Here is a 21,503-nt window from a genome sequence, read left to right on the forward strand (position 1 = left end):
ACACCCTGTCCTCTTTCTCACAACCCCCTCCCTGTCCTCTTTCTCAGTATCCCCTCCCAATCTTCTCCCTTCCCCATCCTCTCCACCCTCTATCCTCAGTATCCCTTCCTCATCCTCTCCACCCTCTATCCTCTTTCTCAGTATCCTCTCCCTATCTTCTCCCTTCCCCATCCTCTCTACAGCCTGTCCTCTTTCTCAGTATCCCCTCCCCATCTTCTCCCCTCTTTCTCAGTATCCCCTCCCCATCTTCTCCCCTCCCTCAGTATCCCCTCCCCATCTCCCCTCTTTCTCAGTATCCCCTCCCCATCTTCTCCCCTCTTTCTCAGTATCCCCTCCCCATCTTCTCCCCTCCCCATCCACTCCACCCTCTATCCTCTTTCTCAGTATCCCCTCCCTATCTTCTCCCTTCCCCATCCTCTCCACCCTCTATCCCCTCCCTATCTTCTCCCTTCCCCATCCTCTCCACCCTCTATCCTCTTTTTCAGTATCCCCTCCTTCTCCTCCCCATCTTCCACCCTCCCTTCCAGTATCCCCTCCCTATCCATCCACCACTCCACCCTCTATCCCCTCCCTATCTTCTCCCTTCCCCATCCACTCCACCCTCTATCCTCTTTCTCAGTATACCCTCCCTATCTTCCCCCCTCCCCATCCACTCCACCCTCTATCCTCTTTCTCAGTATCCCCTCCCTATCTTCTCCCCTCCCCATCTTCTCCCCTCTTTCTCAGTATCCCCTCCCTATCTTCTTCCCTCCCCACCCTCTATCCTCTTTCTCAGTATCCCCTCCCCATCCTCTCCACCCTCTATCCTCTTTCTCAGTATTCCCTCCCTATCTTCTCCCTTCCCCATCCTCTCCACCCTCTATCCTCTTTCTCAGTATCCCCTCCCTATCTTCTCCCTTCCCCATCCTCTCCACCCTCTATCCTCTTTCTCAGTATCCCCTCCCCATCCTCTCCACCCTCTATCCTCTTTTTCAGTATCCCCTCCCTATCTTCTCCCTTCCCCATCCACTCCACCCTCTTTCTCAGTATCCCCTCCCTATCTTCTCCCCTCCCCATCCACTCCACCCTCTATCCTCTTTCTCAGTATCCCCTCCCTATCTTCTCCCCTCCCCATCCTCTATCCTCTTTCTCAGTATCCCCTCCCGGTCTTTTCCCCTTTTCACCCTCTATCCTCTTTCTCAGTATCCCCTCCCTATCTTCTCCCCTCTCCACCCTCTATCCTGTTTCTCAGTATCCCCTCCCTATCTTCTCCCTTCCCCTCCTCTCCACCCTCTATCCTCTTTCTCAGTATCCCCTCCCTATCTTCTCCCTTCCCCATCCTCTCCACCCTCTATCCTCTTTCTCAGTATCCCCTCCCTATCTTCTCCCTTCCCCATCCTCTCCACCCTCTATCCGCTTTCTCAGTATCCCCTCCCTATCTTCTCCCTTCCCCATCCTCTCCACCCTCTATCCTCTTTCTCAGTATCCCCTCCCTATCTTCTCCCTTCCCCATCCTCTCCACACTCTATCCTCTTTCTCAGTATCCCTCCCTATTTACATTTCCCATTTAAGTCATTCTTTCTCAGTATCCCCTCCCTATCTTCTCCCCATCCTCTCCACCCTCTATCCTCTTTCTCTCAGTATCCCCTCCCTATCTTCTCTCCTCTCCACCCTCTATCCTCTTTCTCCGTATCCCCTCCCTATCTTCTCCCTTCCCCATCCTCTCCACCCTCTATCCTCTTTCTCAGTATCCCCTCCCTATCTTCTCTCCACCCTCTATCCTCTTTCTCCGTATCCCCTCCCTATCTTCTCTCCTCTCCACCCTCTATCCTCTTTCTCAGTATCTTCTCCCTTCCCCATCCTCTCCACCCTCTATCCTCTTTCTCAGTATCCCCTCCCTATCTTCTCCCCTCTCCACCCTCTATCCTCTTTCTCAGTATCCCCTCCCCATCCTCTCCACCCTCTATCCTCTTTCTCAGTATCCCCTCCCTATCTTCTCTCCTCTCCATCCTCTATCCTCTTTCTCACTATCCCCTCCATCTTCTCCCCTCCCCATCCTCTCCACCCTCTATCCTCTTTCTCAGTATCCCCTCCCCATCCTCTCCACCCTCTATCCTCTTTCTCAGTATCCCCTCCCTATCTTCTCCCCTCCCCATCTTCTCCCCTCCCCATCCTCTCCACCCTCTATCCTCTTTCTCAGTATCCCCTCCCTATCTTCTCTCCTCTCCACCCTCTATCCTCTTTCTCAGTATCCCCTCCCTATCTTCTCTCCTCTCCACCCTCTATCCTCTTTCTCAGTATCCCCTCCCTATCTTCTCTCCTCTCCACCCTCTATCCTCTTTCTCAGTATCCCCTCCCTATCTTCTCTCCTCTCCACCCTCTATCCTCTTTCTCAGTATCCCCTCCCTATCTTCTCTCCTCTCCACCCTCTATCCTCTTTCTCAGTATCCCCTCCCCATCCTCTCCACCCTCTATCCTCTTTCTCAGTATCCCCTCCCTATCTTCTCTCCTCTCCACCCTCTATCCTCTTTCTCAGTATCTTCTCCCTTCCCCATCCTCTCCACCCTCTATCCTCTTTCTCAGTATCCCCTCCCTATCTTCTCCCCTCCCCATCCTCTCCACCCTCTATCCTCTTTCTCAGTATCCCCTCCCTATCTTCTCCCTTCCCCATCCTCTCCACCCTCTATCCTCTTTCTCAGTATCCCCTCCCTATCCTCTCCACCCTCTATCCTCTTTCTCAGTATCCCCTCCCTATCTTCTCCCTTCCCCATCCTCTCAACCCTCTATCCTCTTTTTCAGTATCCCCTCCCTATCTTCTCTCCTCTCCATCCTCTATCCTCTTTCTCACTATCCCCTCCATCTTCTCCCTTCCCCATCCTCTCCACCCTCTATCCTCTTTCTCAGTATCCCCTCCCTATCTTCTCCCTTCCCCATCCTCTCCACCCTCTATCCTCTTTCTCAGTATCCCCTCCCTATCTTCTCCCTTCCCCATCCTCTCCACACTCTATCCTCTTTCTCAGTATCCCCTCCCTATCTTCTCCCTTCCCCATCCTCTCCACCCTCTATCCTCTTTCTCAGTATCCCCTCCCTATCTTCTCTCCTCTCCACCCTCTATCCTCTTTCTCCGTATCCCCTCCCTATCTTCTCTCCTCTCCACCCTCTATCCTCTTTCTCAGTATCCCCTCCCTATCTTCTCCCTTCCCCATCCTCTCCACCCTCTATCCTCTTTCTCAGTATCCCCTCCCTATCTTCTCTCCACCCTCTATCCTCTTTCTCCGTATCCCCTCCCTATCTTCTCTCCTCTCCACCCTCTATCCTCTTTCTCAGTATCTTCTCCCTTCCCCATCCTCTCCACCCTCTATCCTCTTTCTCAGTATCCCCTCCCTATCTTCTCCCCTCTCCACCCTCTATCCTCTTTCTCAGTATCCCCTCCCCATCCTCTCCACCCTCTATCCTCTTTCTCAGTATCCCCTCCCTATCTTCTCTCCTCTCCATCCTCTATCCTCTTTCTCACTATCCCCTCCATCTTCTCCCCTCCCCATCCTCTCCACCCTCTATCCTCTTTCTCAGTATCCCCTCCCCATCCTCTCCACCCTCTATCCTCTTTCTCAGTATCCCCTCCCTATCTTCTCCCCTCCCCATCCTCTCCACCCTCTATCCTCTTTCTCAGTATCCCCTCCCTATCTTCTCCCTTCCCCATCCTCTCCACCCTCTATCCTCTTTCTCAGTATCCTCCCTATCCTCTCCACCCTCTATCCTCTTTCTCAGTATCCCCTCCCTATCTTCTCCCTTCCCCATCCTCTCAACCCTCTATCCTCTTTTTCAGTATCCCCTCCCTATCTTCTCTCCTCTCCATCCTCTATCCTCTTTCTCACTATCCCCTCCATCTTCTCCCTTCCCCATCCTCTCCACCCTCTATCCTCTTTCTCACTATCCCCTCCATCTTCTCCCTTCCCCATCCTCTCCACTCCCTATCCTCTCTTTTTCCCTATCCTCTCCCGATCTCACACATTACCCTTCTGTTCCACCTGTACCTCCCTCTGCTGCTCCTCATCTTCTCTCCTCTGTCTCCCTCTGTCAGTACCAGTGAGTGTATGTGCTTGGACAAATCCAACACCTGTGCAATGTGAATAATTACTGCAATAAACAAGACCAATCCTTTTTCTCCCTCTCGCTCTCTCTTCAGGAATGTTAACCATCACAGACTTCATCAACATCCTCCACAGATACTATAAGTCTCCCATGGTACGTGACCCCTTATCAGACAGATACCAAGGACTTTTGGGTCATGTTCATTAGGGCAATGGAAATAATGTACAAATATTTTGCTACAGAAAATGAAAATGAGTGTTTTCTCATTGAGCATGTCCAGCTAGTTACTCCCTGTTTCAGTCCATACTACTGAACATGACTGTGGTTGAAATGGTTTGACTGTATGGCTTCGGCTTCCTATTGTCACCACAGCCAGAGACATTAACTGACTGGGAGCTTAAACAACACCTCCATCTCAGGCACTGTGTCATGGAGCTTTACAGGCAGAGTGGAGAGAGACATCATCATTAATCATCAGGTCACGAGAAGATGGTGATTCTGCAGTACGGTCTCTCTGTTCTGACCCAGGGCTTTCACACATGTTTTACCCTGTGTGTACACACACACACACACACACACACACACACACACACTCTTGCTCTTAACTGTCTCTCACACCAGCTCACCCACAGTGATTGTAGTCAAGTATAACACACACCCACTGAACACCCTCACACTCACCACAGCAGATGTGCCAGCCAGCTGACTACAGTAGGCTGTAGTGTAAATAGCCTGTATTGCTCAGCTGTGTCATGTAATGAGAACCACTTCCATGTAGCTTTTTTTCCAGGAGTCCTCCCTAGTACAGCTAAAGCTTAATGACGGCAGAGTGCAGTATTGTCATGTTTTTTTCGAGAGGCCTGGTCAAAATAGCAGCAAAACTGTTATGAACAATGACCAATGATTTTTCAGCTAGAAAATACATTTGACATGTTAAGTAAAAAATAAAATGTGTCATTCATAATGTAACTTGAATCAATGGAAGTGTTGTCAGTGGTGAGAGATGGGAGTTTCTGTGTTCGTGTTACCTGAGTGGTCACTCCTGCATATTACACATATTATAGAAAGCCCAGCTAGTGAGGCTAGGCCCAGCTTGGGATTTTCCCCGTCCCATTATTTATTGGTATTTGTTAGGCCAGCTGACGGCGACAGTGTGTGGGCATCCTAATGGCTATCCTTAGTTAATCCATAGTCAAGAGAACAACCAATGCAGTTAAGCGTTTGTCAGTCCTTCCATATCATATTCATGAGGAAATAGTCAGTGCCTCTGTTATTGCCTAAGACAGATCACTGAGAGTGTTGCCAAATTCTGGTAGCTTTCCAAAAATTCCCCGGTTTTAGCCTGAATTATCCAAACTTACTCCAAGATGAGTCAAAGTTCCTCTAGTCTGGACTGACTGACGAGTGGGCTGCCCAATGGCCTTTCATTTGTTTGTGGACTTTTTGAGTGAGTTTGTGGTCAAGCTGACACACACACACACACACACACACACACACACACACACACACACACACACACACACACACACACACACACACACACAGAGAGAGTCCTGGATCAGTAATTGTGTTATTGTGAATGTGATGTAGCTGTTGTTTTACAGAAGAACAGAAAAGGCCTCAGTGCTTTGACTATTGTATTATAACCCTCTACTCCGTCTGCCTAAGGGTACTTCAAGAGATGATAGAGCTCAATGGGCATTTTGTCTATCCTCCATCCACCTCGCTAGTCTGTCACACCACCATTCTAAAGAATGATCGACACGCATTACCAAGCAAATCCCCCGTTGTTCATATTCTCCTAATGGGCTCAATGTAGCTGTGGGTACCATAGAAATGGCCTTTGTTTTTGTAATGAAGTCATTGAGGACCTACTGCTCCCTCATCTCCCCTTCCCCCCTTCCTTTCTTTGCTGTTGTTATTCATTAGCAGCGGTTCTCATAACTGTCTTGTTTTACGTCGGAGAGGGTTGAGGTGGACCTGATTTAGACCCTCTATGGAACCTTCCATATCAGACTTATGCATATTGATGAGGAAATAGTCCCTGTCATTAGCTGAGACTGAGAGGGAACTTGATAGTGGTGCCAAATTCTGGTACTTTCCCACCTGTTTGATTTTTCATGATGCCAGTGCTTACATGTTTTTCTTCTGACAATTGCTGTGATTTATATATTTTTTATATTAAGTTTCTAATTCTAACAAATGCTTCTAAAAACAAAACCATTATAAATGTAATGCTGTGTGCTATGTTCAAGTCATGGAAAGCATGTTAAATATCACTAATTGTTGAATGTTCTGTCTTATAGGTACAAATCTACGAGCTGGAGGAACATCAGATTGAAACATGGAGAGGTATAGCAACTTTCCAGCAGATTTCCACTTTCAAAACAACCCTTTTTATCAGTTGGTCAACAGATTATAAAGAAATGGATTTGATAGTTTGGTGCTTTTTGTTATTTGTCTGTCCTGTAGAGCTCTACCTACAAGAAACCTTTAAGCCATTAGTGAACATATCACCTGATGCGAGGTGAGCCTGGTCCACATTTCTTATACATGTCACCTGCATTTCATATTTGTCTTTGTTTTATATAGGAAGTTAAAATAAAACACAACATGTATGATGGGGAAATGAACCTGCAGATCCATGAACAGGATAGTAATGATCCGTTCATGATTAACTTTACTTGGCTCATCATTACACTGAGGGACTCCATTATGCTAACGGTCCATATTCAACTCAAAGTTGATTGGGAAATCTGATTTGTCTACTCGTTTCTTTCTACATCATAGTCATAGAAATACACTTCAAATTATGTTTATGGTCATAAACACTGCAAATTAGCCTGGCTTCCTCACTCAGTTAGAGTTTATAGAGTCATTTATTGTCAATACGCTCTCCCAGGTGGAGTTTCAAGTATGCCGTACGTTCCCTAGATTTCTGGGGAAAGTTCTGGTACTTTCCCCTCATATTTTTGTCCTCTTTTCCCTGCTCTGCGACAGCCTTTCCAATTGTTTATTTTCTTCACACTGAATAATTCACGGTCCATCCCGTGAAAAGCCATATGAGCCAGACTCTAAAAAAAGAACCTCTGCTTAAAATACCACCTAGGGCACTCGACTACGGCATCATCCCAGGTTAACATGCCTCTGGTTTGGTTTCTGCCTCCTTTTGGGAGAACATCAGTATCATTGAATTGCTTAATGACAATCCGTTGTCTTCGTGGTTTTGCTTTCTGATAGACTATTTGGTTTGAGTCTGAAGGAGAAAGACTGGGATAGAGAGCAGATCTGTTTACCTTCCTAGTTAGCCCCTTGTTTCTGATGACTTCCTGTGTGGTTCATGGTTTAACATGCATGGATACTTTGTGTTTGCACGTCATCTGGTCGATTTGCTTGAGCTTTTCGCTGAATTAGGTCCACTTAGTGTTTTATGGCGCCTCCGTTAGATACTGTAGCATTTCTATCCAAGCAGAATGTTCTGAAACAGGTTTTACGAAAGCCTCCTAGCCAATGCAGTACTTAAAAAGGTAGCCTGGACTGTGAACCTGTTTTTCTGGAGACTCGACCACGACGTGCTGTTTTAAAGATGGAGACGATTGATGGAGAGCGAGAGAGAGTCAATGTATCAACACCCTCGGTCTCGAGTGCTTTATTGGCAAAGACAGGTTGTCTGTGTTATTTTAACCCAATCTTCTATTGATCTCTCTCTCCCAGCATATTCGACGCGGTGTACTCGCTCATCAAGAACAAGATCCACCGGCTGCCCGTCATCGACCCAGTCAGCGGCAACGCGCTTTATATCCTCACGCACAAGAGGATCCTCAAGTTCCTCCAGCTCTTCGTAAGTCAAACTGGATGTGTGAAGCATGGGCTCTCTTATAGGAATAACACACGGTGGGTGGCAATTTAAGAGTATGCTGCCCCTTGTTGGATCTCTGTAGAATTGAAGGTAACATACACTCTGAAAGATGGGATGAGGGAAGGAAATTAAGGAGGACACCTACAAAGGTAGGATGATGAAAGGATGGAGTCTAGAGAGGCTGGTTTTATCTGATTCAGTAGGGGATTAGTTTAATCCAGGGGAGTCGAACTCATTCCGTGGAGGGCCTAGTGTCTGCTGGTTTTTCCTTTCAATTAAGACCTAGACGACCAGGTGAGGGGAGTTCCTTACTAATTACTGACCTTAATTCATCAGTCAGGTTCAAGAGAGGAAGGAAAACCCACAGACACTAGGCCCTCCGTGGAATGAGTTTGACACGTGGTTTACTCGATCGGACTGACTTGCCTATTTAAATAAAGGTTCAATAAAACTGAAACATCTGTTTTTTGCCTGGATGACCTCAAGTCTAACGATGTGTTGTGACTATATAACGCAGTTACCAGTTTCAAATCCACTAATTCGGGAAATGATTTTATATTCATTCTATCCGTTTGAGAGTTAATTCATGAAATGAAATGTTGTTTAATAAATGAATGAATTGGTTGCGTTAAGGTAGTACGGTAGCAGGCTGCTGGCTAGAGAAGCAGTCTTGTCTAGGCGAAGGTGTCTGACCTGTAGAAGGGAGTGTGAAATGTATCTCTGCATAATAAAGTAGATCACAGGAAGGACGTTAGGAAATATGAACCTACTTGACAGAAGGACATCCGTCTGTCGCGGGTTAGGAGAAAGGGGATACCTAGTCCGTTGCACAACTGAATGCCTTCAACTGAAATGTGTGTGCCGTGTTTGGGGATTAATTGCCTTGCTCAAGGGCAGAATGGCAGATTTTTTTTCCTACCTTGCCGGCTCGGGGATTCGAACCAGTGACCTTTTGGTTACTGACCTAACGCTCTTAATTGCTAGGCTACCTGGCGCACTAAGGAACTGATAGACCAGGTGATTGTACATACACAGGAATAGACGGACAGAATACAAGACCGACAGACAGACAGACATAGAGAATGAGACAGATGGACTGAAAAATAGACCGGCAGACATTCATGGTAATATGAGCAGGGCATGCAAGAAGGTCAGACAGACATGGACAATATCAAAAATGGCACCGGTAGACTGATGGAATGACTGCTGACACTACATTAGACAGTCAAATGGAGGCGAAACCAGTTTAATCCTAAAGTGCTTTGTCCCATCTCTCCTATCTCATGTTTATTAGGTCACGCAAACAAAAAACCTTTTACAACATTTCCAAAAGTGTTTCTCATTGGTAGTTCTGCCTGGTTTCAGTCAATGTTAATAAGAATTTCCAAACGTTTTCTCCCTTATGAATATGTGGCAGGTGTGTGAGATGCCCAAGCCTGCCTTTATGAAGCAGACTTTGGAGGAACTAACCATCGGGACCTACCACAACATTGCCTTCATCCACCCCAACACACCCATCATCAAGGCCCTCAAAATCTTTGTGGACCGGAGGGTGTCCGCACTGCCAGTGGTGGACGAGTCAGGTGTGTGTGTGTGTGTGTGTGTGTGTGTGTGTGTGTGTGTGTGTGTGTGTGTGTGTGTGTGTGTGTGTGTGTGTGTGTGTGTGTGTGTGTGTGTGTGTGCTTCAGGCTGAGCAGACGTGTGGTGGTGTATTTATTAGAGATCCCCTGCCAAGACAGCAGCTACTCTTCCTGGGGTCCAAACACATTAAGGCACTTAGATTACACATAAAACAGTACATCATATAACATTATTACACCACTACATATCGACAATACAACATGTATTATACAACAATATTACAATGTGCGTTTGTGTGGAGTGTGTGTGTGTGTGTGTCTCTTCACAGTCCGCGTTGCACCATAAGGTTTAGTTTTGATCAGATTTTACTGCTTGCATGAGTTAGTTGATGTGGAATAGGAGTTCCATGTAGTCATGGCTCTATGTAGTACTGTGTTTCCTGGAGTGTGTTCTGGACCTGGGAACTGAAGAGACCCCTGGTGGAATGTCTTGTGGGCATGGGTCTCTTAGCTGTGTGCTAGTCGTTTGAACAGACTGCTCGGTGCTTTCAACATGTCAATACCTCTCAAAGACATATAGTGATGCATTCAATCTCTCCTCTAATTTGAACCAGGAGAGATTGAAATGAGTGCCACTGATGTTAGCTCTCCATGTACATTTAAGGGCTGGCCGTGCTGCTCTGTTCAGTGCAAAGTGTAATGTCCCTCTTTGTGGCACTTGACCACATGACTGGGCAGAAGTCCAAGTGCGACAAAACTAGGGCCTGTAGGACGTGTTTTGTTGATGGCAATATCAAGAAAGCAGAGCAAATCAAATGTATTTATATAGCCCTTCGTACATCAGCTGATATCTCAAAGTGCTGTACAGAAACCCAGCTTAAAACCCCAAACAGCAAGCAATGCAGGTGTAGAAGCACGGTGGCTAGGAAAAACTCCCTAGAAAGGCCAAAACCTAGGAAGAAACCTAGAGAGGAACCAGGCTATGTGGGGTGGCCAGTCCTCTTCTGGCTGTGCTGGGTGGAGATTATAACAGAACATGGCCAAGATGTTCAAATGTTCATAAATGACCAGCATGGTCGAATAATAATAAGGCAGAAGAGTTGAAGCTGGAGCAGCAGCACGGTCAGGTGGACTGGGGACAGCAAGGAGTCATCATGTCAGGTAGTCCTGGGGCATGGTCCTAGGGCTCAGGTCCTCCGAGAGAGAGAAAGAAAGAAAAGAGAAGGAGAGAATTAGAGAACGCACACTTAGATTCACACAGGACACCGAATAGGACAGGAGAAGTACTCCAGATATAACAAACTGACCCTAGCCCCCCGACACAAACTACTGCAGCATAAATACTGGAGGCTGAGACAGGAGGGGTCAGGAGACACTGTGGCCCCATCCGAGGACACCCCCGGACAGGGCCAAACAGGAAGGATATAACCCCACCCACTTTGCCAAAGCACAGCCCCCACACCACTAGAGGGATATCTTCAACCACCAACTTACCATCCTGAGACAAGGCTGAGTATAGCCCACAAAGATCTCCGCCATGGCACAACCATAGTGGGGGCCAACCCAGACAGGATGACCACATCAGAGCAGTGCTTTATTATGGACAGACTTCTCCCCATCTTAGCTAGTCAATATGTTTTGACCATTATAGTTTACTTTCAGGGTTACTCCAAGCAGTTTAGTTTCCTCCACTTGCTCAAATTTCACATTATTCATTACAACATTTTGTTGAGGTTTAGGGAATGGTTTTTCCCAAATACAGTGCTTTTTAGTTTTTGAAATATTTATACTAGTTTATTACTAGCCACCCATTCTGAAATGGACTGCAGCTCGGGGATTTCACTTGCTGGGGTATTGAGTATACTGTTGAGTCATCAGCATACATAGACACAAAGGCTTTACTCAGTGCCAGGTCATTAGTAAAGATTGTAAAAAGGGGCCGAGACAACTGCCATCGGGAATGCCAGACTCTACCTGGATGATGTTGGAGAGGCCTCCGCTAAGGAACACCCTCTGTGTTCTGGTAGACGGGTAACTCTCCATCCACGATGTAGCAGGGGATAAAAAGCAATAATACAAGTTTTTCGATAATGATGATGATCGATAATGTCATAAGCCCGCATTGAAGTCTAACGAAAGTTTCCACAAGCTGACTGTTGGCTATTATCAATTTCTTTCAGCCAATCAAGTAATTTGTGTAAATGCCGTATGTGTCGGTTGTATGGTTCTAGCCGGATTGTGAATCTCTTTGGTTTTTCAACTTTTCAGGAAAAGTAGTGGATATCTATTCCAAGTTTGATGTCATTGTAAGTAACCCTTTTCTTTCTTAAATATATTTTTTAAATGTATCCCTTTCCTAAACATTTAATCATCATCAAACACCTGTTTAAAAAGTTGACTAATTCAATGTTGATTAATATTTCTTATCATAAGTGAATGTTCAGAGATGGACTAAGTAGTTGTTTGTCTTTACTGTGTGTAGAACCTTGCTGCTGAGAAGACCTACAACAACCTGGACATCACGGTGACCCAGGCTCTGAGGCATCGCTCACAGTACTTTGAAGGCGTCATGAAGTGCAACCGGCTCGAGACACTGGAGACCATCGTGGACAGGATAGTCAAAGCAGAGGTGACTGTCTCATATACATACACACACACACACACACACACCAGACCTTCAAAACCCTCTCCTGTCACAGTCTCAGATATAATATAGCACCGTCTCCTGTCAGTCTCAGATATAATATAGCACCTTCTCCTGTCAGTCTCAGATATAATATAGCACTGTCTCCTCTGTCTCAGATATAATATAGCACTGTCTCCTCTGTCTCAGATATAATATAGCACCCTCTCCTGTCAGTCTCAGACATAATAGAGCACCCTCTCCTGTCAGTCTCAGATATAATATAGCACCGTCTCCTGTCACAGTCTCAGATATAATATAGCAGCCTCTCCTGTCAGTCTCAGATATAATATAGCACCGTCTCCTGTCAGTCTCAGATATAATATAGCACCCTCTCCTGTCAGTCTCAGATATAATATGGCACCGTCTCCTATCAGTCTCGGATATAATATAGCACCGTCTCCTGTCACAGTCTCAGATATAATATAGCACCCTCTCCTGTCAGTCTCAGATATAATATAGCACCCTCTCCTGTCACAGTCTCAGATATAATATAGCACCCTCTCCTGTCACAGTCTCAGATATAATATAGCACCCTCTCCTGTCACAGTCTCAGATATAATATAGCACCCTCTCCTGTCAGTCTCAGATATAATATAGCACCCTCTCCTGTCAGTCTCAGATATAATAGAGCACCCTCTCCTGTCAGTCTCAGATATAATAGAGCACCCTCTCCTGTCAGTCTCAGATATAATAGAGCACCCTCTCCTGTCAGTCTCAGATATAATAGAGCACCCTCTCCTGTCAGTCTCAGATATAATAGAGCACCCTCTCCTGTCAGTCTCAGATATAATAGAGCACCCTCTCCTGTCAGTCTCAAATATAATATGGCACCGTCTCCTGTCACAGTCTCAGATATAATATGGCACCCTCTCCTGTCAGTCTCAGATATAATATGGCACCGTCTCCTGTCACAGTCTCAGATATAATATGGCACCCTCTCCTGTCAGTCTCAGATATAATATGGCACCCTCTCCTGTCAGTCTCAGATATAATATGGCACCCTCTCCTCTTTTCTCTGCTAACCTTGATCCTCTCCTCCTATAATATTCCTGCTCCTCTGGTCCCCAGGTCCACAGGCTGGTTGTGGTGGATGAGAATGCCCGGATCGTGGGCATCGTGTCCCTGTCGGACATCCTGCAGGCCCTGGTGCTCGCCCCTGCAGGTATAAACGCCCAGCGTTCCTCCTAATAGAAATAAAATAAAATAACCTCCACCCTGTCCTGTCTCCACCCCCAACAATAGACAAAAGGAAGGCCTCTGTAAACTGGTATGATATGGCACGGTGTGGCGCGGGCTAGTCTGATTTGGCCCTGGGACATATACATGCTGTGTGTTGAATGCTTTCAGGTACTTGAGCTGCACTTGATTTGGTTTACCTGGTACAATGGAACCTTTGGAATAGTCTCAACTATTCCATATCAAGTGCACCTCAAATGTGTAAGTATTTGACTCTTAACCCAGGTCTAGTCTGGGTTGTGTGAGGCGGTAGGCTGTGGAATGTGACTGTGGTTTCTCTCTGGGGTATTGGAACATGCTGGGGGAAGGTACTGATGAGGGGGACCATGCTATATGGAATACACAGGGTTTGCTTGCTCACACATAATCAAGCTTGTGGTTAAGCGTGTGTCTTTTGTGCTGTGTACAAATGTGTTCTAGCCTGAGTGAGAATGTTCCTTTAGTGTGTGTTTTCGTGCCTGTGTCATGAAGGCTGAGTGATGACCGAGTAGCAGGCCCTACCATTTATCTCTCCATGCCCCACCCTCTCCTCTCTTTCTGTCTCCTCCCTGATGGATCGCTTTTCTGCTACTTCCCCTCCCCTCCATCTCTCATTCCCTCCTCTCCTCATCCCTATTTCCCTCTCCTCATCCCTCTTTCTCTCATTTCCTCCATCCCTCTTTCCCTCCAGCCCCACTGTCTGATCCCAGCCTCACTGTCTGATCCCAGCCTCTATCCATCAGAGAGACTCATCTCTACATGTCAACACATTCCCCCTTGCTACAACCATCCGGACATGGTTTCAAATAGTCATTTTCTTTAACTTGCCTGGCACACTTAATCAGATTGTCAAAACATTTCTACCTTTACCCAGACTCTACACCTTGAGTTTGTTTAGCTGGTGTCTCATCATTATGTTCATGTTAATATTTAAGCTAGTTTTATTTGGTCCTTGGTATTATTTGGGGAGCTGTATCAGTAAACATTGTGATTCATCTCGAATGGCAAGAAGTAAGCCATGTTGCTGAGGTCTAGAATCTAACACAAAGCAGAATTCTCTCTCTACATACTTCTCCTATTAAGATCTCTATTTGAAGTCTGCCCACAGAGCTTTTCTGAGCAAACGTTGTCAGAAAAGCCACAACACCTGGACTTGTTTAATAAGAAATGCACATTTTCTATTGCAAAACATGACACAAATGTTCTGTTGCATCCCCTAATACACACAACCCCCTGTTTTCAGCCTGTCAGAGATGACGGAGTTGTGCTGCCGCTCTATATCTAGATGTCGAACACTGCATCTTAATGATCTGCTTGGGGAAGTGTGGTTAATATTAACACGCCCAATGTGTTGGGTTTAATGTTGGGAACTACAAACTGGGTGGTTCGAGCCCAGAATGCTGATTGGCTGCCAGCCGTGGTATATGTAAGGGATAATCAACGAGGGGCTATGCGTTCTATGGGAAAAAATAATGAATGACATAGGTGTGTTCCACTACACGCTAGCGGAGTGGAACTGACCCACCACGGATTATAATTATAATTGAGAGAATGTATAGAGCGCCACGTTGTTTATCCCTTTTATACCATATGGCTAAAATTGAACACGTTTGCAGATAGAAAGGTGATGTTTTCAACATCCACTGAAGTAGTAGCTTGGAAGTTTACTAGATAGCTATAGGTAACAAGCAAACAAACAGACTTGCTAGTTTAGCTAACCAAACCATCTGTCCTAGCTTGCCATTATGAAAATACAATTCAACAAAGCCACTCATGTTTTCATTTTGACTTGCTTTCAAAAGAAGCTCAAGCGTAGATCATGTAAGAACTAACTATGGCCATTGAATTCTACCGTGCATAATACACTGTGCGTTATAGGGAGATGATTCACACTCTACAATGCCGTTCAAGGCAAACAGAAACAAGTATTCAATATGCCATGGTATAACAGACCATATACCACAGGTATGACAAAACATGTATTTTTACGGCTCTAATTACATGAGTTTATAATAGAAATAAGGCACCATTGGTGTTTGTGGTATATGGCCATAATACCACATCTAAAGGCTGTATCCAGGCACTCCACATTGCGCCGTACATAACAGCACTTAACTGTGGTATATTGGCCATATAACACCCCCCCGGGCCTAATTGCTTAAGTATAACGTGTATGTACATGGTATTCAACAGCAAGGCAAAACCTCACATCTCTGAGCTAAGAAGATTGCATGAGACATTTTAAAGAGGTACACACAGAGATGCCACCAACAATCCAACAGTAGGTCTTTCCTGAGCTGCAGCAAAGATTTTGATTTGGGTAGACATGATGAGCGCTCCCCACCAATTACGGCAAATAGATTTAGCCTCCTGCTTAATTGAGATTTATCTTATCTAATTGCATTACTCAGGGAACATCCATGTTTTAATTTAGCATGGGTATGCAGCTAACTACACTTAATGAGAGCAACGAAAATAGATTTCCACTGCTAACTGGTCATGCACACATCTCTGAATGCATCTGCATAAGCATTGACAAGAGCCTCTGAGACACTTCCATGCTAACCCAATCATTCTCGCTCTCACTCGCTCTCTCTCTCTCTCTAGGTATCTGCAGGAAGAACAGCCAACCACAACCAGAAGTAGAAGCAGAGGCACCACCAGCAACATTAGTAGAGGCAGAACCAGAGTTAGAGGTAGCAGCAGATACAGAACTACAGGAAGAGGCCGAAGCAGAGGCACCACTAGAGATGTTAGTAGAGGCAGAACCAGAGGTAGAGGTAGCAGCAGATGCAGAACTACAGGAAGAGGCCGAAGCAGAGGCACCACCAGAGATGTTAGTAGAGGCAGAACCAGAGACTGCGGAACCACCAGAAACATTGGTAGAGACAGAGGTAGTGATGGCTGAACCAGCAGCTGAGGTAGAAGCTCTAGTGGAAGCTGAGGTGGTGGTGGAAGATGAAGCAGAGGTGGAAGGTAAGACTGAGACTGAGGTGGTGCTGGAAGTAGAAATCAAGACTGAGGTAGTGGAGGTTAAGGGTGAAACGGAGGCAGAGATGGCGGCTGAGGTGGAGGTTAAGGCTGAAACCAAGGCAGAGGACGTAGAGGTTAAGTCTGAAGCTGGGGTGGTGGTGGTAGAGTTGGTGGGGGTTAAGGCTGAAACCGAGGCTGAGGTGGAGGTTATGGCTGAAACCGAGGCTGCGGTGGGGATGGCAGAGGATGAAGCAGAGGTGGTGGTGGAGATTAAGGCTGAAACCGAGACAGGGGCTGAGGTGGGGAATGCTGAGGCCGTGGCAGAGTCTGAGGCAGTAGTGAAGGTAGAGACTGCAGCTGGACCCAAGGATGCTGAGGAAGGCGAGGCAGAGTGACATCCATGGTCGTCGCTACAAGCCGTACGTGACTGACCTGCCATGACGCTGCTGTGAGAGGAAGTTGACTCAGGAAGAGGAGCGAGCTGAGAAAGAGGCTGGATCTAATTCTTGGGATGGGTGGTTTAGTAGAAGTGTGACACTCCGGCTTACCAGGGTCCTAATGGGTAATTTTCTGTGATTGGGGAGATGGTCACATGGGTGACTTTCTCGGGCTGACCAACCAGGGATCACTTTACTATAACTGGGTTGTGCCTCCCTTTTCTCCAGATTGTGCACTATAACACCCCCGTCCATTTACCTCTGGATCTTCCAGCATCACCTGTCTGTGGGCCCAATTCAGAAACAACCCGTAGTCCCTATCCTCTAGGCACTTGAAAGGAGTGGATGGGTGTGAGCAATGTGGCTAATATTCCACCTAGCCTATCAGAGAGAAAGACGGAGCTACCACCATGTTGTCCTGTCTACACCAAGTGTCTACCTAGAGCAGTGGTTCTCAACCTTTTCTGAACCGGGGCGTACCTTGAGGTGAGACAAATTCTGTGGCACACCTAAAATGTCCCTATTAATCGATTTTAGTGGAAATTACCCCCATTTCACCCAAACTGCTATTTTCTGTGACAAATGCTTTTCTTATAGATAAATAGGGTTCATTTGTGTGTATCCAAGAGTGCCTCGTGACTCTGCTAGAAATTTACAAAAATGTAGCTCTTGGGAAATAGGTCATTAGTTTTGAGGCGTTTTGGTTAGAGATTTGTTTTTTCTGCATTGTAAAGATGTAACCACCGATAAAGCCATGCTCCCCATATGTTTCTATGGCAGAGGCTGTGGAACAGCTAAGCTTAATCAGACTTGCCTGTGCTAGTGGTTCTCAGTCATAGGCAAAGGTTTTTTTTAAATGATTCAAATGACTTTGCTTGTGATGCGCAACCCTCAGATGATACAAATGTTACAGCCTGAGTGCACCGGACTTGAAATGTTTGAGTGTTTAAATTATAAAAATTAAATATAAAAAAATAAGATTAGGGAAAAGTTTCAAGTTCCTCAAGGCACACTGGTTGAAAACCACTGGCATAGAAGTTAGGGGCTAAGGATTGTTTCTGGACAGGATCATAGTCTCAACCATGAGCACACAAATGGTTTCAATATCAGTCTTTTAAGCTTATTTTTTGTTCCGGTGTACTTCAACATCTTTATCATGATTCTGTCTGCTCTCCTCCTTCAGGGAGTGTTGTTTTTATCTTTATTTGCACAAGGTTTTGTGAACGTAACAGAGGCTCTCTGAAAACTATACCAATTCCCCCCCCCCCCCCCGCTAGTTATGATGTCCCTTTGACAACGGGCTGTGCTCGCTGTCCTGTCTTTAACGTCATTGGTGCCTTTCGCCCCCACAAGTAGTCACACGTCATTGGCTGAGAGAGAGCTGGAGAATGTTCAAAAACGTGTTAAAACTGAATGTGAGCGTTTCCAAAACCAAAAACATGATATATCACACCTTGTGTTTATTTTGTTGATGTTGAGATAATTTTCTAGAATCAAAGTTTGTCTGTTATATTCCTGAAATGTTAATTTTGAAATGATGCTGTAAAGATAGATTCAAAGTTGTATTTATTAAATCGTATTTTCTCTGTGCTTAACTATTTTAGAGGGGGGAAGAGAACGAAAGTGAGGTGACGGTATGCTGACTTTGACTTTGTTGTTCAATGCTTTTCAAGGAGCAGCAGCTGCCTATATCCAACATTTCTCTTTCCTTCTCCAGTTACTTGGAGGCATGCAAGATATCTTGTACTCTGTATTGATCATTATTTTTTTCTGTGTATACAATGCTGTAAAATAATGTTCTTCGTCATTTAGATTTTATTTTTCCCTTGAGGATTAGGTTGTGGTGTATTGTTGATGGTCTCGATAAGGGGATTATCCACTGAAAATGGATAGAACTGGTTGAGTACGACAGTATAATGGTAATACATATTGTACTTTTCAGTTTTATTTTTTACTTTGCTGTTTGAAAAAGTAATAAAACGTACTGTTGAATCTTTTTCTCTGGTGTGTATGATTGTGGTATTGAATTTTCGAAACGTAATGGCACCACATAGTTGCACAATGGTGCAAATGTCGCCTTGAACTAGGCTACACCACGTCTTACATCGGCTACGGAGAGCGAGGTCACACAGTAGTCCGGAACAGCTGGTGCTTGCCTTGAAACGGGAATAGAAACCATTTGGCTCATTTGGTAGGTCTCTGGGAAGCTCATGGATGGGGTTCTTTGTAATCTGTGATAGTTTGCAAGCCCTGCCACATTCATTGAGCGTCAGAGCTGGCATAGTAGAATTCAAACTTGTAGAATTCAAACTTGTAGAATTCAAACTTAGTCCTGTATTGACACTTTGCTTGTTTGATTGCTTGTCTGAGGTCGTGTCAGTGTCCGGATTTGTGTCTCGCTTCTTGAAAGCAGCAGCTCTAGTCTTTAGCTCAGTACGGATGTTGTCTGTAATCCATAGCTTCTGGTTGGGGTATGTACCTATGCTCACTGTGGGGGTGTCGTCGTCGATGCACTTATTAATGAAGCCAGAGACTGCTGTGGTAAACTACTCGGTGTTATTTAATGAATCCCGGAACATATTGCAGTCTGAGCTAACATGATAGTCCTGTAGTTTACCGTCTGCTTCTTACTTCCGTGTTGAGCACGTCACTGGTGCTTCCTCTTTGTGTTTTTGTTTGTAAGAAGGAAGCAGGAGGAAAGAGTTCTGGTCTGATTTGCCATATGGATGGCGAGGGAGGGCCTTGTATGCGTTTCTGTGTATGGATCAAAAGTCATCTACAGTTTTGTTGCCTCTAGTTGCACAGGTGACATGCTGGTAAAAATGAGGTAAATCCAGTGAAAAACATTTATTGTTGATAGGATAGTCTCTCCAGTTTGTTCTCCAGCGATTGCACGTTCGCCTATAGAACCGCGGGCAATGGCGGCTTATTTGCTCGCTGACGTAATCTCGTCAGGATGACGGCTCACCTGCCTCATTCGTCACTGCCGCTTCTTCTTTCAAAACCTAGGGATTAAGGCCTGGTCCAAATTAAGCAGAATTTCCAGTGCTGCCGACTCATTGAAGTCAATATTTTGTGTCATAGGAAATGATGTCGGGGACATTATGTACCAAAGTTAAGAAAAAAAAACAACACAAAATAGGAGAATTGGTCAGATAGCTGCCATCTACTACAGCACCGTTTTGCACAAGGCATCTAGTAGTCCTTCAATTAAGAATGATTAAGCTGTCAAGTGCCGCTTGTTGCTTTGGAGCCTCTCCGAGACAGTTAAGGCAGAAAATATGGGTATCACACGCCACACGGTCTGAGCTTGTGCCAACCATGGCAAAAGGTCATTGGGAGTGTGTGTGTGATGCTGGTGCCAGGCTGTTGGATTAAAGTCCATAGGGAGAAGCGTGTTGACTCAGACTACACACTATTCAGCCAGTAGAGGGAGTGATGTCATTCCTGTCTGAGTTCATGTAGGCTGAATTTGATTGACTTTTTGAAATACATATTACAAACATTACAAATCAACGTTTCCAATCACATCCTTTGTTTTTTATATGAATCCAAGCCATTATATACTGAACAAAAATATAAACACAACATTCAACCATTTAAAAGATCTTACTGTGTTACAGTTCATAATAGGAAATCAGTCAATTGAAATCAATGAATTAGGCCCTAATCTATGGATTTCACATGACTGGGAATACAGATATGCATCTATTAGTCACAGATACGTGGATCAGAAAACCAGTCAGTATTTGGTGTGACCACCATTTGCCTCATGCAGCGCAACACATCTCCTTCACATAGAGTTGATCAGACTGTTGATTGTGGCCTGTGGAATGTTATCACACTTTTCAATGTGTTTGTGAAGTTGCTGGATATTAACGGGAACTGGAACACGCTGTCGTCCACGTTGATCCAGAACATCCTAATCATGCTCAATGGGTGACGTTTCTGGTTAGTATGCATGTCATGGAAGAGCTGGGACATTCAGCTTCAGAAATTGTGTATAGATCCTTACGACACGGGCTGTGCATTATCATGCTGAAACATGAGGTGATGACGGTGGATGAGTGGCACGACAATAGGCCTCGATCTCATTCACGTGATCTCTGTGCATTCAAATTGCCATCGATACAATTAAATTGTGTTCGTTGTCCGTAGCTTATGCCTGCCAATACCATAACCCCACCGCCACCATGGGGCGCTCTGTTCAGCAAACCGCGTGAAGCCATACACATGGTCTGCGGTTGTGAGACCGGTTGGACGTGCTGCCAAATTCTCTAAAACAACATTGGAGAAAATTGCATCTAAATCCTAGTGATCAAATCATAATCACAGCTGGATCATGTTCATCATGGCACACAATAAAACAATTTATTCAATTGTTTTGTAACGTAAAATTGTAACGTAATTGAACTATTTCCAATTACTTGACGGAGGTCAAACAGTTACATGCTTGGCTAGTTGTATTGCTTTAAGATTGCTTTGAATCACCTCACCTAAGCCAAATAGACCTATCAAAAATGATCGATCACGTTTCCTTCAAGTAATACAATATGGGACTTTGGCCCTAGGACCAGGTGTTTGGTAAATGATAAGCTCTCCCTTTGGAAAGGGTGTATACAGTATTTCAGAAATGCTCACTGGGCAATGGCGTGACTTGAGTTCAGTGACACAAATATGGT

At 45.3% G+C, this 21,503-nt stretch overlaps 1 protein-coding gene across 5 annotated transcripts in view; it reads left to right on the plus strand.

Annotated features, from left to right (window-relative positions):
- LOC124039596 (5'-AMP-activated protein kinase subunit gamma-2-like) overlaps positions 1 to 18,813 on the plus strand; it is a 111,878-nt gene extending 93,065 nt beyond the window's left edge. For all 5 annotated transcript variants that reach the window (XM_046355741.1, XM_046355742.1, XM_046355744.1 and 2 more), the window contains 9 exons: positions 4,166 to 4,224; positions 6,378 to 6,423; positions 6,544 to 6,598; positions 7,786 to 7,912; positions 9,348 to 9,513; positions 11,779 to 11,816; positions 11,993 to 12,139; positions 13,265 to 13,358; positions 16,019 to 18,813. In XM_046355741.1, the coding sequence (XP_046211697.1) occupies positions 4,166 to 4,224; positions 6,378 to 6,423; positions 6,544 to 6,598; positions 7,786 to 7,912; positions 9,348 to 9,513; positions 11,779 to 11,816; positions 11,993 to 12,139; positions 13,265 to 13,358; positions 16,019 to 16,779 (1,493 nt within the window). In that variant the 3' untranslated portion in view covers positions 16,780 to 18,813. The remainder of the gene's footprint in view (positions 1 to 4,165; positions 4,225 to 6,377; positions 6,424 to 6,543; positions 6,599 to 7,785; positions 7,913 to 9,347; positions 9,514 to 11,778; positions 11,817 to 11,992; positions 12,140 to 13,264; positions 13,359 to 16,018) is intronic.
- Positions 18,814 to 21,503: the final 2,690 nt, after the last annotated feature.

This window comes from Oncorhynchus gorbuscha, linkage group LG07, assembly GCF_021184085.1.
Source record: "Oncorhynchus gorbuscha isolate QuinsamMale2020 ecotype Even-year linkage group LG07, OgorEven_v1.0, whole genome shotgun sequence".
Lineage (NCBI taxonomy): Eukaryota > Metazoa > Chordata > Actinopteri > Salmoniformes > Salmonidae > Oncorhynchus > Oncorhynchus gorbuscha.